General features: G+C 43.0%; 2 protein-coding genes across 5 annotated transcripts in view; one reads left to right on the top strand and one right to left on the bottom strand.

The window, feature by feature from the left end:
• Positions 1-2806, bottom strand: part of 4921524L21Rikl (RIKEN cDNA 4921524L21 gene like) — a 39491-nt gene extending 36685 nt beyond the window's left edge. The window contains exon 1 of the mRNA NM_001170421.1: positions 2771-2806. The gene's annotated coding sequence lies outside the window, so the exon portion shown is untranslated. The remainder of the gene's footprint in view (positions 1-2770) is intronic.
• A 38-nt stretch (positions 2807-2844) lies between these two features.
• On the top strand, positions 2845-10425 carry Ralgdsl8 (ral guanine nucleotide dissociation stimulator like 8). Of its 4 annotated transcripts, none has more exons than XM_039096265.1 (6): positions 2845-3027; positions 4686-4771; positions 8253-8449; positions 8991-9038; positions 9488-9678; positions 9883-10425. In XM_039096265.1, the coding sequence occupies exons 3-6, from the start codon at positions 8274-8276 to the stop codon at positions 10077-10079; spliced, it is 612 nt and encodes a 203-aa protein (XP_038952193.1). In that variant the 5' UTR covers positions 2845-3027; positions 4686-4771; positions 8253-8273; the 3' UTR covers positions 10080-10425. The 4 variants fall into 4 exon arrangements, with proteins under 4 accessions (XP_038952193.1, XP_003751765.2, XP_006254197.2 ...); XM_003751717.6 differs by having other exon boundaries at positions 4534-4771; XM_006254135.5 differs by lacking the exon at positions 4686-4771.
• Positions 10426-14194: the final 3769 nt, after the last annotated feature.

Genomic DNA, 14194 nt, shown 5'->3' with positions numbered 1-14194 from the left:
ACTCAAACTAGTAGAAGAGAAATTGGGAAAGAGCCTCAACCTCATTAAATTTCCTAAACAGAAACTTCAATGTCTCAGGCTCTAAGATCAACAATTGATGAATAGGACTTCATGAAACTGAAAATCTTCTTAAGGCAAAAGATACAATCAATAGGATAAATTAACAACCCACAGAATGGGAAAAAGCTTTCTCTAAGCCCACATCGGAGAGAGCGCCAAATGTATGCAGAACACAAGAAGCTGATCCCCAAAAAACCAAATAGCCCAATTAAAATATGGTACAGAGGTAAACAGAGAATTCACAACAGAGGAACTTCAAATGGCAGAGAAGCACTTAAGGAAATGTTCAAAGTCCTTAGTCATCAGAGAAATGCAAATCAAAATGACCCTGAGATTCCACTGTACACCAATCAGAATGGCTAAGATCAAAAACTCAGGCAACAGTATATGCTGGCAGGATGTGGAGAAAGAGGAACACTCCTCCATTGTTGGAGGGATTGCAAACTGGTACAACCACTCTGGAAATCAATCTAGCAGTTCCTCAGAAAACTGGAAATTGACGTACCTGAGGACCCAGCTATACTACTCTTAATCATACACCCAAAAGACGCCCCAGCACATCAAAGGGAAAAGGGCTCCATGATGTTCATAGCAGCTTTATTTTTAATAGCTAGAAGCTGGGGGGAAAAAAGCAGATTTCCCACAGAATGGATACAGAAAATGTGGTACATTTACACAGTGGAATACTCTTCAGCTATTAAAAACAAGGACAAAACGAATTTTGCAGGTAAATGGAGGGAACTAGAAAATATCATCCTGAGAGAGGTAATCCAGACTCAAAAAGACATACATGTACTCAGTAATAAGTGAATATTAGCCAAAAGGTACAGAATACCTAGGATATACTCCACAGAATTTAAAAACTTTAACAAACAGAAAGGCCAAGTGAGGATGTTTCAATTTCACTTAGTAGGGGGAGAAAATAATCACAGGAGGCAGAGGGAGGGGGGATTTGGGTGGGAAGGGGAAGAGTAGAGGAAAAGGGGAACTTTTCCCTGAAAATGGGAGACAGGAGAGAGGCCCAGAGGGCCAGCAGAATGAATGGAAATATGCAGCCTCAGAAGGTGAGAGGTAGAGAGACCCTTTAGAAAGTACCAGAGACCTGGGAGGTGTTCGATTCTCAGGACTCGATGGCAGTGACCTTAGATGAAGTGCCAAACAGTGGGGAGAGGGAAATAAAAAAAGAGTTTGCCTCCAGTAGACAGACAGGGCCTCAAGAGCAGGTACAGGGTTGCCATCCCACAGTCAAAATTTCTGACCCAGAAGTGTTCCTGTCTAAAAGAACTGCAGGGACAAAAATGGAGGTGAGACGGAGGGAAAGGTGGTCCAGTGACAGGTCCAACTGGGAATCCATGTGGAGACACCAAGGACTGACACTTCCTAATGCTATAATGTGCTTACAGGCAGGAGCCTAACATGGCAGGCCTGGCTCTGAGAAGCCCAACCAGCATGAGACGGACCCAGATACTTACACCCAGCCATTGGACGGAAGCTGGGGACCCTCATGGTTAAATAGGGGGAGGATAGAAGAAGCAGACAAGGAAGGCAGCCCCTAAAAAGACCCGCAGTCAACTGGCACCATGCCAAGGAGCTCCTGGACACTGAGCCACCAACCAGGCGGCTGCCACAAGGCGCCCCACACATATACAGCACAGAAATAACCTGGCCTCCCTCAATGGGAGAAGAAGTGTCAAGTGCTCAAGAGACTTGAGACCCCAGGGAGTAGGGAAGCCTGGTGATGGGGGAGCATCCTCTAGGGAACCGGTGGGGGGAGAGGAATAGGATGAGGAACTGCAGAGAGGAGCATGGGAGTGGGGGTGGGGAGTGGTGGGTGGACTGTAAATAAATTTTAAAAAATCTTTAAAAGAAAAGAAAATGAGGCCTGAATTTAAAAAGATGTCACACGAAACACCGTGGGTACGTCTCACTAAATGGCCCATGCATTTTCTACTACAAAAGATGAAAGACTTATAATTCAGTTGTATAAAAGCTCAATACAGAATTGTATTTGCACACAGAATTATATCTCTAATACACATACACTATTTCAAACTAATGTTTATTCTATTTCTATGTTCATTATCACTAGCTATTTTTTCATTTTAGGTAAAGTATAAATGGAGTAGAAATATAAAGGAACATCAAAATTCCAATACACCTCTTTATATATTAATCTGAGCATAATGAAAGCCGCTAAATCACTCACATTGTTAAGGGACAATGCTGAGGAGAAGAATATAAGTTTGTTTGCAAGAAGCGCAACTCCCTCAATAAAGACCACAACCAGCCCCCTTTAGGCTTCCTGGCATTCTAATGAGAATATGAATAGTTAACAATATCAAAGAAAATGCTTTAAAAATACCACAACACAAATCATAGAGAAGATTCAGTACATCTGTGACCCAGGTTGAGGCCACAATCATTGGGTCTTACATTTGATGTGGCTGGGTGCATCTGTTCAAATGATTAGATATAAAAAAAATATTGGCATGTGGAATTTCTTCCTTAATATTATGCTTTACCAAAACTCATGTCCCATCATGGAACAGAAGGAATCAATGCCTTCATCACCTGCCCTCCAGAACTTGTCACTTCATTTACACTGAATCTTCCCAACCTCCTAAGTAACTGAACAATTAGTTGACACACATTTTTGAAACTCAGCTAGTTAGATGATTTCTGTTTGTACTCTTACTAAATGTATGGTTACCAGTGTTCATAGATGCCAACTGATGACACCATCTTCTACCAATGCAAACAGACGCAACTTCAACTGAAAAAAACAACTGTTTAGAATCTGCTACTACTCTTCTCTCAGAGAAAAGCTTGCTTGCTATGATGGCTATTCTTGGCTGTCAACTTAACTACATCTGGAACTAAGTAAAACCTAAAAGTGGAGGACACACCTGTGAGAGATTCTTTCTTAATTCAAAGTACGAAGATTCACTTTTAATCCACATTCTTGAGGTAAGGATCTTGACATGGGAAGACACACACCTTTAACTCAGGACTTGGAGTAGGAAGATAGTGCTGGGAAAACCCACCTCTGATCAGCGTCACACCTTCTGTTGGAAGCCTCTATAAGGACAGGGAAGAAGGGAGCTTTGCCCTTCGCTGTTTGAGCCCACTCCTTTATTGGCATTATTAGAGTTTTCTTCCTTGGGATTCCAGGTATATTGAAGACCTGCTGAGACATTCAGCCTCTTGGACTGAGCAACTAAGGGATGCTTAAACTTTCTGTTCGTAGCCAACTTCCATTGGATTAGCCTGGTCTCAGCCTGTAAATCATTCTAATAAATCCCTATTCTCTACCCAAGATGCAATCCACAGATCACAGGAAGCTCAAGAAGGATGGCCGAAATGCAGATGCTTCCACTCCTTAAAAGGGGGGACAAAAATATCCAGAGGAGGGGATATGGAGGCAAAGCTTAGAGCAGAGACTGAAGGAACGGCCATTCAGAGCCTGCCCTACATGTGACCCATATATATATACAGTCACCAAAGCCAGAAAAGATTGATGAAGCTAAGCAGTGCATGCTGACAGGAACCGGATATAGATCTCTCCTGAGAGACACAACCAGAGCATGTCCAATACAGTCATAAATGCTAGCAGCAAACCACTGAAATGAGAACAGGACCCTCTTTGGGAAATTAGAGGAAGGATTGAAAGAGCTGAAGGGACTTGCAACCCTGGAAGAACAACAATGCCAACCAACCAGAGGTTCCAGGGACTAAAGCACTACCCGAACACTATATATGATCTGACCCAGGGCTCCATCTGCATGTGGATATGGAATAGCCTTGTTGGGGCACCAGGGGAAGGGGAAGCCCTTGGTCCTGCCAAGGTTGGACCCCTTGCGCAGCAGAATGTCAAGTGGGATGGTAAGGGAGGGTGGATGGGAGGAACACCCTTATGGGGGAGGGGGAGGGGATGGGTGATATGAACAGAAAACCAGGAAGGGGAATAACATTTGAATTGTAAATAAAGAACTATAACCAATAAAAAATATGTTTGCATTGACACATATAGAAAATATGTCTATATAATCTTTAAGTAATATATATATATATACACATATATTCCATAAATTTTGCTGTTTGTTGACCTGAGGATGGAAGTAAGAAAAGGGAGGCAGGAAGTCTTCTATAAGAGACAAACTGGACTTACTAAAAGAGCAATTTTCTAAAGAGCTTGTGAGTGAAATGAATCATTAACAGTGCAGCAGATGTGATAGGATTCTGTGAACCATTACTTATAACCAGTAGGTTTCCTTTTAAATTGTCAGGTAATGGAAGCTAAGAAAGAAGGACCTTAGGCTAATACTACTAAAAAGGAGACATTGCAGACATAGTATATAACTATAGTTGTCAGAATCATTAGGAAAGAAATATCCACGTCCAGGCTACATTAGGTCTATTGATTCAGATGTTTAGGAACACCCTGTATTTGTAATTGTTCAAAACTCTCCCCAGGTCGTTTTCATGGACAATCTAATTGAAAAGCAGACAAGCTTCCCCTTCAGCCTTGTTTCTCACCAACACAGCTGACTTCCCTTGTCATCTGAGGATATGGCCAGATGAAGAAATAAGACACATCTATTTCCTAAGAATGCTAATTTTCCCAGCTAGGGGCAGAACAGGAGCCAGAAAATTCCAAATGCAAGTTGATTCTACCATATAAAATTCTGGAGCAAAACTGAAGAGTGGAAAGGTGAGTTATAGCTCTTAACTAAGGGCTTGCTTCTGACAGAGAAAATAACACCACTATGCTTCTGACCCTCCTCCAGACCTCCACACAGTCAGACCTGTGCTACCTCTTTGGGGCCTTCTGGAACTCATCTTGGGCATATTTGTAACTCGGTTGTGATGATTACTAGCCCAGTTTCCTTCCATACACAGAATGTAGAGTATTTGAACATTCATTTAGCATTGCATCTGGGCAATGCCCTCGGATAGCTTCGTTTGTAAACTGGTCTTCACATTGGACCCCTGATCTTCCTTTTTTCTCTTCCTCCTCATTTTTCTCCCATTCATCTTCTCCTTCTTTTTGCTGTAGCCTTACTTCTTAATATTAATCACTTTGACAATTTTTTCAACAGCAACAAGCTTTCCATTTATTATAAAATATAAATACTTTTATTTCCTTTACAATGGAGCCTGTTTTCAAGTACCATTTTGCTTCAGTATGTTAAAAATCTTTATTGAAAAAATATTTTGAAAAATATAAGTTTTGCTTTGAACAAATTCAGTGTTTTATCAAATATTTCTCATGAGTGCATGGAAGAGGAGAAGACTACATCTCCTTCCACTTCCTTTCTATAGGATTTAATTATTTATGTGAATACACTGTCGCTCTCTTCACACACACCAGAAGAGGGCATCAGACCCCATTACAGATAGTTCTAAGCCACCATATGGTCTCTGGGAATTGAACTCAGGACCTCTGGAAGAGCAGTCGGTGCTCTTAACCACTGAGCCATCTCTCCACGCCATTTAAAGAACTGGAGTTCTTTAAACCATCAAAATATACAGAGAAGCTTTGATAAATTACCTCAACATGTTTTTTTCCAGAATAGTTGAGCTTCTACACGGTCAAATGAACCTGCTATGTCACTGTTACTACAAACACTCTGTGGGTGTTGTGGAAATAAAATTGTGTCATCCGTACCTTGTTCTTCATTCTGTGTTTGCACCATGTGAGCAGACTGTGCCACCATTAAGATGCTTTCAATGTACACAGCACACAAGGCCACAGCGGTGTGCTGCCTGGCCAGCATGTTTGAATCAGCACCATTTGAGGAAAGATCGACACATACTCCTGTGGAATTAGGAGGCGAGTGGCCCAAGGCTAACTCCTCACACAGATGATTTAACAGAGCCTAGTATTTCCTTATTGATATAAATAATTGTCTATAAAGCAAAGACATGTTGTTCACCTGAGACAAGCATATTGTGAATATTGTGGGAAGAGGCTTCACTTATCTACATGTTTTGTGCTACACAGGAAGGATTGATTTTTGTTTCAACGAATTAAACTTCACAAGAATTTCTCTGATGCTGGATGTGGAGGAATGTGTGCTTCTCAAGCATCAGGCCCTGGGTTCAATCCCCATACCTAAATAACAGTAATATTATTATTATCAGGGCAGGATTTGACAATTAAACTGTGAGAATAAGAATCGGATCTCTCTATACAAAGAATCAACAAAACCTGGAGCTGGTTCTTTGAGAAAATCAACACGATAGATAAATCCTTAGCCAGACTATCCGGAGGGCATAGAGACGGTATCCAAATTAACAAAATCAGAAATAAAAAGGGAGACATAATAACAGGAACTGAGGAAATCCAAAAAATCACAGATTCTACCACAAAACTGGAAAATCTGGAAGAAATGAACAATTTTCTAGACAGATAAGAGGTACCTAGGTGAATCAGGCCCAGATAACCCATCTAAACTGTCCCATAGCTTGTAGAGAAATATCAGCACTCATTAAAAGTCTTCCAACCAAAAAAAGCCCAGGACCAGATGGGTTTAGTGCTGAATTCTATGAGACTTTCATAAAGGACCTCATACCAATACTCTCCAAACTATGCCACAAAATAGAAACGGAAGGAACACTACCCATTTCATTCTATGAAGGCACAATTGCACTTGTACCTAAAACACACAAAGACTCAAGAAAGAAAGAGAACTTCAGACCAATTTGCCTTATGCATATCAATGCAAAAATACGCATAAGATTCTCACAAACTGAATGCAAGAACACATCAAAACAATCAACCACCATGATCAAATAGGCTTAATCCCAGGAATAAATGGATGGTTCAATATATAGAAATCCGTCAACATAATCAACTTTGTTAACTAACTCAAAGAAAAAAACCACATGATCATTTCACTAGATGCTGAGAAAGCATTTGAAAAAAATTCAACAGCCTTCATAATAAAAATCTTGGAAAGATCAGGACTTCAAAGCCCATACCTAAACATGGTAAAAGCAAACATTCCTAGCTCTGGTCCATGTCAGTCAAGTGCTCAGCCACTGATTCCAACTGGCAGATTCCATTGGGAACTTTGGGAACATTGTAGAAAAAAAAGCATCCAAGTCTATGTGTCTTACTAGGAAGGATTCTTGGGAGTACTGACCACCTTTTAACAATACTGTCAACTCTTGCAAAGGGTTCTTGCAAGCTACAGATCATAGGCCATCATTGTAGAATGTCAGGAGAAGGACTTAAGCAGAAACTTGAAGCAGAAACAATGGAGGACAAATCCGTTCTGAAACAGAGTTGGGGGCCAGCTTCCATCTTGTAAGTTGGTGGATGTGGCTGAGACAGCAGTTTACAGAGGGCCACAAACCTTTGGGATTGAGCTCTAAAATGATCTGAGAAAGACAATTCCCATGCAAGAACACGGACATTATGTGGCTGAGGGCTGGTACAAGTGTGTATGTGTACTTGCATTTCACACAGGGAGCACACAGGGTAGCATGGAAGAAGGCAACATGGCTAGGGTTTAAGGTGGGCCTGGGTGTGCAGGGCTAAGTTTAGGTGTAGGGATAGAGATGTCATTCAAGTGTAAGGACTCAGATTGCAAAGCTGAGGTGTTGTCTGTACCCAGACATCCCTTGGAGCAGTGGAATGGGACACACCTATGTAACTGTGTCTAAGTGTGTACCTGCAAAATGGGAAGGGATCTAGAAACATTTAGGGAAAGTCCTGTGTGAAGAGGGGACAGTAAAGGGACCCCCAGGAAATGACCTCACTTCCTTCACTATGACCCAACAATGCAAAATCCTGATGACCAGGCAGCCAACTGCTTACACACAGCCCAGCAGGCTCACTTGTCCAAGAGCTTAGAGAGAGCAGGATGTTCTCTTGTTGTCCTTGGACTACTGAAGGCTCAGGCCTGAAGAAAGATAAAAATGAAGGTCAGGTAGGGACCTTGAAATTCATGATTCTTTCCTGCCTGCAATGTCTCTGGCCATTTGCCCAGAAGGAAACAGACTTGACCCAAGAAAACCAGACCCAGGACTACGCAGACGAGGTAACCTCTCTGAACTCTCACAGTTTTTTCTAGTTTTGCTCGAGGTGTTATTATTGAAGGAGACTTGTAATGATAATAACCAATGAGAATGTTGCAGAATGAAACTTGTGCTTGTTTGAACCATCCATCATGATGTCTCCTCAGGGTGAGCATGAGTGTGCCCCAATGGTCGTGACGGAGCCCTGTACAGAGACACATATCAGTACAAACATGGTGGAAAATCTGGTGAATCGACTGGTGTCATCTCTGCAGGATGGGGACCTCTTCTTTGCCCCTGCTTTCCTGAACGCATACCGACAGTTCACCACCACACAGTATGCGCTGGATCTGCTGTTGAAGAGGTGAGTGCCCACCTCCAAGCGTGGAGGTCTCAGGCCCTCTTGTTTGTTCTGGGAAGCACTCTCTCTACTCCTTGACTAGAGTATTGTCAGGCCGCAGCAGCATCAATTCAAAGAATGCTTCTCCCAGACTTAGCCCAAAGGGGTTTGCTGGCCAAGCTGAGACTAATGAATGTAGCTGTCCTCTGTGCCTTACTGAAGCTCTTTATCTTTTGCCCACTATTTCTGAGGCCTTGGTGGAAGCACTCCTCCCATTTGTAAAGAATGTTCCAGAATTCCTATAGAAATACCCAATATAGATGTGTCCAGATTAGAGACCTATGGAGGGAAATCTGAGAGACCTGTGATCACTGAGACGTCAGAATAGAGATGTGTTCCCCCACTGCACAAGCATCTTTGAAGCACCTACTGTATGTAGCTGAACTAATAATTCTGAGAGCAGACAGAACTTCCACATTCTGAATTTTGATTTTTGTCTAGGTAGCCCCCTGCCCCTGATGTCTTTTAGGATTTTACAGGTGACATGTGTTCTGGTGTCCTCTAGGTTTGCCTACTTCTACCTGGATTGTGAAGAGGATAAACACATAAAGAGGCAAGTGGGCTTTGTAGAAAGAGGAAGGATTTGGGTCTCCGGTGTGGGGCATTTGGGTTCCTAGAGTAAGGATGGCCAATGTTTTGGTCTGGTTCTTCTCCTGGGTTCTAGTACCATAACGTGGTCCAAGCAGTGCCTGCGGGATGAGAATTGCATGGGCTTGGTTCTTCCCAGTGGTGAGATGGGGAAGCCAGGGGCCTCAAGTGCTGCTGTGAGACTCTACGCACATACCAGCTCATGCCAGGAGGCTTGTTCAGCTGTTCTCCACTAGAGGTTGACAGTGAGGTGTGTGAGGTTCCTTGCTCACTAGGACCTCACAGCTCTGCCCACCGTTCTCATCTGCATAGGGCTGGATCTCTTCCTTGCAGTCCTTCCTGTAGGCAGAAGCCATGGGAGGGTTGTAGAAGGAAAGGCCTGCTCATAGCCTGTTGTGCATCCCCTCTCCCCAGCACTCTCTGTTGCTTCCTGGACACATGGATAGACCAATACCCTGAGGAGTTTAGTCAGACCATTCTGAAAAAGTTGAAGACCTACTTGACTGTGAACATGCCCTCCTCCGATCTGAATGTCCGTGTCCATATGCTCCTCAAGGAGTTGCGGCAAGAGTCCAATGAGTCAGAGGGAAAAGGTGAAGACTCAGGTAGGTGTTAGAGACCCTGTGTGTAAGGTTCTGTACTTGCTGTGCTGTGGCTGACGGGCTCCTGTTTGCAGAAGCTGTCACTTGACCCTGATCTGGGCACAGGACCTTTTGTAGGACAGAGTTGAGATCCCCAGCAGACATGGTCTCCTCTGTCTTTGGAAAGGCTGAGAGGAAGTCTCATCTTGGGGATCTTGTCTCTTGCAGTTTCACTGCCCGTTACCCTTCTCTACAAGACTGAATCGGCTGCAGATTTGTCTTCATCTGTAGAAGTGAGGAGCTACACCTCTGGAGATTTAGAGATGGAAGCGTGGTTTCCATCAGGGAACGTGCAGCCAGAACCAGCTTATCTGCAAGAGACAGAGACCCCAGAATCCACCATAAAGGTCATCTCTTGGGACTAGATGGGACAGCAGCAGCCCAGCCAGCATACGGGCTAGCAGCTGTGGAACCTGTGTCTCACCGTGTCAGCCGACACAATGTCCTTCTTGCATCTTCTCCCCTTCTCGACCTTGTCCTATCTCCTTAGAGAATGACCCTGTCATTATCACCTGAGGGGTCTCTTATATCTGCTCTGCAGACAGCACCTGTCTGACGTACTGGCAGAACCATTCCCTGATTTCAATATAGCAACTTCCCTTGCCCCACAGCCAGCCCTCACCTCCCCCTGAGAAATGGCCTTTTTACTTCTGTGGTTCTTTTTATGTTGTTTTTCTTTTAAGTATTTGTTTTAATAAATTGTTAGTACTCCTTTTTTGTTGATTACTTGTGGTTATGGTGTCCACTCAGCAGGCTTGTACTGGGCATAAACAGTCTACCAAGGAGACCACACTGCTCCTGTGAGAGGTTCCATGGAGAGAGACCATCTTGGAGGATGGGAGGTGCAAGTGACTGCTTAGACAGAGATCAGGTCTGTGCCTGAGAGTGGTGCTAGACATACAGGTCGTTGGGGCTGACTGCACTTTGCTGGGGTCCTAAGGCTAAGGTCATGTGCTGAGGTCAGACTGACCAGGTGCCCTTGAAAGTGGTTTCTGCTTTCGTTTCAGGCTCCTGAAACTGAGTAGCCGCGCTATGTCAGGGTCTGAAGGGGGCGTGTCATGCTACACTGTTTACACCATTTTTGATTTTCTTGAAGGAATGGTTAACTTCCACGGTGGTGGACCATGTAGGCTTACATTTTTCAGAACTTTACTAAGTGTACGTAAATGCTTTAACTTCCCTTCTGGCTCACCACTCGCCAGAAGCAGTGGAAAGGGAAGGTTAATGGGGCAAAAAGGGATGTAGATCTAGTTAGAAATAGTTCTTTGGGGGCGAATCCGATCTATTTGGCCCGAATTTCAGTAGTTTAGTTCCCATAAGTCAGCAGTGGTAACTCAGACCTCTGACAAACACCATTCACGAATCAGCAATGGCAGCTCAATCCAGAAGAAACAGAGGCTCTCCCAATCGACCAGAGTTCATGGAAGCAGCAGGAAGCTGCCAGAATATCACCTGAAGTTCTTTGGTGCATTTTTATGAAGCCATGACAAATGACGATCCATCAAGTAGGTGAGGTGAACCAGTGCCACAGCTTCAGCATCCAAGTCCAGCATCAGGAAACCCCAACGAATCAATACCACACAGCATCATCCCCTGTCTGTTGGGTTAATATTTGTACACTTTCCAAAAGTCATGGTTCTCTCAAGCATCCACTCTAGGAAAAACATCACACAGTCTTTTTGCAGGCAGCTTCCAGGAACAGTGGAACACAATATGAGTCAGTTCTCTGCAAAATATCCTGCCATGAGTCTGCTTCAGCAAACACATCCTCTCATAAGACAGTTTCCAGAAAAGCATCACATGACACAACTGAGGCTTTAAAGTGTCAGGAGCCATCTAGGATAGGCGAGGGCTAGCAGGTGGCCTACCTGGAGGTGGCCCACCAATTTTGCTTGGTCTGTGATGAGTGAGCTCTATGAGGCAAGGTCCAAAAGGACTTCATTGCAGCATTGCTCCTTGCAGCTGATGTCTTTCCTGTCATTAAAATTAATACAATAACCCCTGGTCATCAGCCCAAACTATTGAGCATATTACCTGTAGATCAACATGAAGATGAACTTTTATGAATAAGGCTGTTCAGATGATTTAATGATTCTATAGAATTTCTGATTTGATTCAAATATGTTTAGGAAGAAATTATTAAGAGATGGTCTCAGTTGTTTTGCTAGAAAGATGTAATAAAGTCAGAATCAAGAAGAGAATGTAGAGGAACGAATACAGAAAATGTGGTACATCTACACAATGGAATATTACTCAGCTATCAAAAACAATGACTTTATGAAATTCGTAGGCAAATGGTTGGAACTGGAAAATATCATCCTGAGTGAGGTAATCCAATCACAGAAAAACACACATGGTATGCACTCATTGATAAGTGGCTATTAGCCCAAATGCTTGAATTACCCTAGATGCCTAGAACAAATGAAACTCAAGACGGATGATCAAAATGTGAATGCTTCACTACTTCTTTAAAAGGGGGAACAAGAATATCCTTGGCAGGGAATAAAGAGGCAAAGATTAAAACAGACACAGAAGGAACACCCATTCAGAGCCTGCCCCACATGTGGCCCATACATATACAGCCATCCAATTAGACAAGATGGATGAAGCAAAGAAGTGCAGGCCGACAGGAGCCGGATGTAGATCGCTCCTGAGAGACACAGCCAGAATACAGCAAATACAGAGGCGAATGCCAGCAGCAAACCACTGAACTGAGAATAGGACCCTCGTTGAAGGAATCAGAGAAAGAACTGGAAGAGCTTGAAGGGGCTCGAGACCCCATAGGTACAACAATGCCAAGCAACCAGAGCTTCCAGGGACTAAGCCACTACCTAAAGACTATACATGGACTGACCCTGGACTCTGACCTCATAGGTAGCAATGAATATCCTAGTAAGAGCACCAGTGGAAGGGGAAGCCCTGGGTCCTGCTAAGACTGAACCCCCAGTGAACTAGATTGTTGGGGGGAGGGCGGCAATAGGGGGAGGGTGGGGAGGGGGACACCCATATAGAAGGGGAGGAGGAGAGGTTAGGGGGATGTTAGCCAGGAAACCAGGAAGGGGAATAACAGTTGAAATGTAAATAAGAAATACTCAAGTTAATAAAAAGAAAAAGAAAAAAAAAAGAATAGAATGTGCCCATTCCTCATAATAGTAAGCCAAAGCTGCATAATAAAATACAGTGCGCTTTAGTAATTACACTAAAAAGAGAAACAGACTTGGGACACATTAGTGTTCAAGGAAAAACCTTTTCGACCTAGTATGAAGCTGTAGATGTACACTATGATAAGCAAGGCATGTGGGGGTTGGGGATTTAGCTCAGTGGTAGAGCGCTTGCCTAGCAAGTGCAAGGCCCTGGGTTCGGTCCCCAGCTCCAAAAAAAAAAAAAAAAAAAAAGGATAAGCAAGGCATGTGAAAATTTCTGTGAACACATAATGAACATAATAGGATGAAACACTGCCTTGAACTTAATGTCAACATCCCTCTGTAATGCCCACTTTATATAACATTTTATCTCTGATGTAATTTTCTAAGAACTTTTGTCTAGGAAGGTGTAAAAAGGCCAAATACAAGAAATAAGGTTGGTGGCTTGGGGGTCTCTGCTCCATTCCTCCCTCCCTCCATCCATCCATCCATCTGTCTGTCTGTTCATTCATCCATCCAAATGTATGTTTGTTTATATGTACCTATGAAGGTATGTATGTATGTACGTATCTATGTATGTACGTGTCTATGTATGTATGTACATATGTATGTATGTATGTATGTATCTATGTATGTATGTACGTATCTATGTATGTATGGAAGCATGCGTGAACACTTGAGGAGTTGATGAGACAGGTGGCTCGACCTGGCCAGACTGTGTGTGTATGGATATGTGTCTGTGCACATTTGCCTTTGTGAGGGATTTCAATTTTTTACTTTGTAACATTTTATCTATAAGATAATTCTTTTCTACATAGAGAACTCTTTTGTCTGAAAACTAGAGAAAACTGAAAGTCATAAAAGGTGGTATAGTCATTTTCTCTTATTTTAAATTTTCTCTTTATTTTAAAATTACAAAAGTCAAATGACACATTAAAAATTAATGGGAAATGTATGGATTAAAGTAAAACTCTGGAGGCTGTGGGCCTTGAAGGCTTTCCCCAGGAGGTGCCATCAAGGGAGGGCACACACTGAGGAAGCCTTTGGCAGAGTGTGTGGTTCTCAGAAGTCTTTGTGTTTCTGATTAATGTTGAAAGTGAATGATCACCATGTTTACATGTTCAGGTATGCTAAAAATTCTTGGGTCAGAACACGGTCCATGAACGACGCTGTGTGAAGAAGATTTCTGAAAGCTTGTGAGGAAATTCCAAGCATCTTATAGCTGCTGTCCATCCACGAGAGGGGCTGTTCTTGGCATGTGCTTTTGTGCCCCTCCCAGCTGTAACAGTGGGTTAGTTTCACATCACTCATTTTACGGTCCTTATGGAGGTGATGCT

This window comes from Rattus norvegicus, chromosome 17 (assembly GCF_036323735.1).
Source record: "Rattus norvegicus strain BN/NHsdMcwi chromosome 17, GRCr8, whole genome shotgun sequence".
Taxonomy (NCBI): domain Eukaryota; kingdom Metazoa; phylum Chordata; class Mammalia; order Rodentia; family Muridae; genus Rattus; species Rattus norvegicus.
The sequence above is the reverse complement of the archived record's forward strand: the minus strand, read 5'-3'. Positions and strand labels throughout refer to the sequence as shown.